Here is a 4560-nt window from a genome sequence, read left to right as displayed (position 1 = left end):
GATCAGGATAGGGGAAAAGGGAAAAATAAATAGAAACAGTCCCAAGTATAATTTGGCCAATACATACACGTACGCGACGCGTAAACATCATGTCCTTTTCTTTTGTTTTATGGGCGGGGTTCAATTAGACATCAACATCTTAATATTTGTTTTCCTTTATGTTCTTGTCTGGAAATTAATTAAGATTAGAAATTTGAGCACTCGACCTTTGGCATGCAACGCAGATCTTATTACCATGCATATAGATATTAATTTCATAATTAATAACTAGCAGGATCTTACAACTCTTTTTTTTTTATTTTTTTTTTATTTTTTATGCTATATATGAAGTTAGAGAGAAGCGAAAGTGTGCATCCCAATCTTTGGAGCTTTTTATAACCATACATTAATTATCAGGAAGCCAAAAGCTCTCCATCGATCTACCTGGTAATTATTATCAAATTTTATAATTAGTATAACACTAATTGGAATTGCAATTAATTAAGTTGACGGGACTTTGTTTATGTAGCTAGAGAACGACTTGTGGCCGACCCATAAACATAGAGATTATTAGACTCAAATATTATGAAGAGAGTGCAAAGAGAAAGGTTGCGAGCAACTGGTCATATATAGCAGTCATACGTGCATCATCTTTATTATCATAATGCTTTTATATAAAATATATTAAAATACTTTTTTTTATTTTTTAAATTTATTTTTAATATCAATACATAATTATAAACTATAAGGTTGTTTTGTTTTTGCATTTTAAAAAATATATTATTTATTTATTTTAAATTATTTTTTTAGTATTTTTATATTATTTTGATGGGTTATATTAAAAATAAAATTTTAAAAAATTAAATAAAAATATTATTTTAATATATTTATAAAGAAAATCAAAACATATTAAAAATATTGAAATATTGGGACACGAGAAAACGACGTGCTTCCCACCTGCCCACGCGCACAAGACCCCACGAAACCCTAATTTCAATGACCTCTAAAAAAAGATTTTGTAATATATTGTTGATCACGTTACTATTAGCTAGTACTAGCTCGTAGTATTAATAAAGTACATGGTCGAGGAGAAAAAAACCCTTGCCTAGCTACCTTGCCGAATCACAACACCACGCAAAGGCACAGAAAAAACACAGAGCCAACATTCAAAGAAAGAAATTATACAAGCTCCATTGTTTTGTCTCTTGAGAGATCAGTTCATTTTCTTTGATGAACTTCCAATCTCTAACTAGCAGTGAGCTTTAGTTTATAATTCTTTCTCTTTCTTCTCTCTTGATTTGTGTGTTGATTGATTCTATGACGGGTTTTGCATCAGTTCTTTGTTCTTTCTCTTAAAATCACTGATCTTGAATCGATCGTGCCACGCTTTACTTGATTCGATGACCAATTGCATCTAATTCTCTCTTTCACAAGCTCTCCCTAGCTACCTCCTTTTCTAATCTTAATTTCTTTCTTCCTCTCTCACATGCACCCTCATCAAAATCTGAGGAAGAAGATCATCAGCATAGGAGCTAGCTAGTCTGTAAAAGAACCCTATTGATTGTGGTATTCAACCTTTTTTCTTAAAAAAAAATGTTTCTTGCTAAACCTTGCTTGGACTTTCTGGTCTCGAACCTTTCCTAAATAAAACCACCTGAAATTCAATTACGTCTTCTCCTTCCTTTCTCTTAATTCCTTTCTGTTCCCTTAATTAGCAATCCTGGCTAATCCTTGGTGGACGGGTCAGGTTGGCCTGCCTGGCCTTGACTCTTCATCCAATTCACCTTCGTTAGGAAAAATCAATCGTGAGCTTTCCATTAATGAAACCAGCAACAGAAGCGGTGGAAGGGATGAAGATGATGATGATAGAGATACCGGAGATGAGGCTAAAGAGGGTGCTGTTGAGGTTGGTAACCGAAGACCTAGAGGCCGGCCTCCTGGATCGAAAAACAAACCCAAACCACCAATTTTTGTGACTCGAGACAGCCCTAATGCCCTCCGTAGCCATGTCATGGAAATTGCTGGTGGTGCTGATGTAGCTGAGAGTGTGGCACAGTTTGCTCGGAGGCGTCAACGGGGTGTTTGTGTGCTTAGTGGCAGTGGCTCCGTGGCCAACGTAACCCTAAGACAACCAGCAGCACCGGGTGCTGTAGTCGCCCTCCACGGTAGGTTTGAGATTTTGTCCCTAACTGGGGCATTTTTGCCGGGACCGGCTCCTCCTGGCTCTACTGGACTGACTGTGTACCTTGCCGGCGGACAAGGGCAGGTTGTTGGAGGAAGTGTGGTTGGATCACTAATTGCAGCAGGGCCGGTCATGGTCATTGCTGCAACTTTTGCTAATGCCACTTATGAGAGGTTACCATTAGAGGATGATGAAGAAGCTGGAAGTGGTGGTCAGGGACACATCCAAAGCGGAGCTAATAATTCCCCACCAGCGATCGGAAGCAGTGGACAACAAGCTGGATTGCCTGATCCCTCATCTATGCCTGTCTATCTGCCACCAAATCTAATGCAAAGTGGAGCTCAGCAATTAGGGCATGACGCCTATGCTTGGGCACATGCTGCTAGACCGCCTTACTGATAGAGGAGCTAGCTAGAGAGGAGATTTTCATGATCAGTGTGATATTGTGTTGTACTAAGAGGTAGGCGTTTAAATTGGGAGGAAAAGAAGAATACTAGAATAGAGTTGTGAAGAGAAGAAATCATGCTAGCTTATCAACGTATATTAATTAAACTTCGCTTCGCTTTGCTTTGCTTTCTGTTATGCAATAAAAGGATGATTTCTGGCTTTTTAATTCTTTCCCATCTTCAAGTTTTTAATATTTTTTTCTACATCCATTGTTCCCCATTGAGATTTACCTTGGGTTGGATATTGTCTGCTTAATTATTTTATCCCAGTTTATAAAATATATATTTAGATTGATGCTCTTCTGAATTATAGTATATCTGATATGATGGATTAGACTTTGGAGATGTAGAAAAGTACTGGATATGGTTGGTAGACAGACAAAATCACCAAGTCTTGGGTTTTTGCTGTATAATCCTCACCTTTTGTTTCAGGCTCTTGCAATCTCACTTTACCATACAAATAAAAGTAAAGAAATGGTGGATTTCATCGTATAACCTCATTTAGATTTATGGTTAAAAGACCGTTTGAGTTATAATATCTTGAACAAGGTTTAGTGGAGTGACTAACTTAGAATTGCGCGCATGGTGGCATTTTTAAAGCGTTGTTTCACAGAATAAACTGATACACAGAAGGATATCCTCATTGGCTAGTGTGCAGAGAAACATTGGTTCATATGAAAGATTCATGTATAATATTTGAAAAATACACTTATCCTTTCAACATAAATATCGTATTACAACTATAACTGAAGAAAGAAAGAAAACGGAGAGAGCAGAAAGGATTAAAAATAAATAGAAAAGAGAGGATTCTATGATGATATCAGGGCTCCATGTAACAATATTTTACATATATTTGCTTTTTGTTGGTTTAGTAAAGTATGCGGCTCCATTTCGTTTCTTTATTCTTGCATTATAGAATGAAAATGCATAGCAGGAATTAGTTTATAGCTTTAACACACATACCAACACAATTTAGATAGAGAAACTTGCTGTGAGGGACTGAAACATGTCGTGGTTATAGAACAGTACTGGGGGGGGGGGGGGGATGGTTTCTCAATCTTTTTTCAAGTTCGGGAGGAAATCTTATCCCTGGTGAAGCTCATATCCAAAGATATGGAAATCAAAAACATGGCCAAGAGATGTTGAATTGGGGCAATTTCAAAGAGAAAAAAACCATGAATGGATGAATTATTAAAGTTTAGAGGACTTTCTCTTTGTCAATTTCCCCTAATTAATGGTGCGCAATACAATGAATACAACTCTATGAGGGCATTCTATAGCCCCACATGTTTTCCCACTCACGTGTAATGGTGATACTCTATCTCCGTGAGCAAGATCTGTCCCATGAACACTTCCTGGAAGTTTTCCCTGGATGACAAATCTGGTGGCAGAATGGGAGATTTTCTTGCATAATCAAGAAGAATAATCTTAATTATTTCGTGGCATTAAACGTTTTTCTTTTTTCCGTATTAAAAACGCATGAATGGAAAGGTTGGTAACAGAGCGCTACTTGTGTATCTTTTAATTAAACTTATATCAGATCGATCCATGTCGATGGTGAAGTAGTTTAGAGGATCTTTACAGGTTTTAATTGTTTCAATATTCCTTCGAGGTTCCAATTTCAAAGCCACTAAGAAAATTTTTTAGTTCTTAAACTTTTTAAACTTAATCAAATAATACTTTTTATAAATAATTTGATGAGAAAGTTTTTCTAATTTTAATTAAAAGGTTCAAATAATATAGCATACATCATTTATATATTTAAAAATATAAATAAGAAATCACAAGGATTGTAGAATATTTATCGAATTAAAAAATAAATGTAAAGAGAAAGTTTAAACTATGGATCAGCTCATTAAAAAGTAAATAAATAAATAAATAAAATATTTTTTTTATGAGTCTAATCAGTGATGAATCATGTCCAAGTGTCAACAATAATTAATTTTATTAAAT

At 35.6% G+C, this 4560-nt stretch overlaps 1 protein-coding gene across 1 annotated transcript; it reads left to right on the top strand.

Annotated features, from left to right (window-relative positions):
* Positions 1-1690: 1690 nt before the first annotated feature.
* On the top strand, positions 1691-2774 carry LOC133696818 (AT-hook motif nuclear-localized protein 20-like; the record flags this gene model as incomplete). The annotated part of the gene is made up of 1 exon (XM_062119097.1): positions 1691-2774. A coding segment is annotated over one exon (870 nt), but the record flags the coding sequence as incomplete, so codon positions are not given.
* Positions 2775-4560: the final 1786 nt, after the last annotated feature.

This window comes from Populus nigra, chromosome 6 (assembly GCF_951802175.1).
Source record: "Populus nigra chromosome 6, ddPopNigr1.1, whole genome shotgun sequence".
Lineage (NCBI taxonomy): Eukaryota > Viridiplantae > Streptophyta > Magnoliopsida > Malpighiales > Salicaceae > Populus > Populus nigra.
This window is presented reverse-complemented; position numbering and strand designations above follow the sequence as displayed.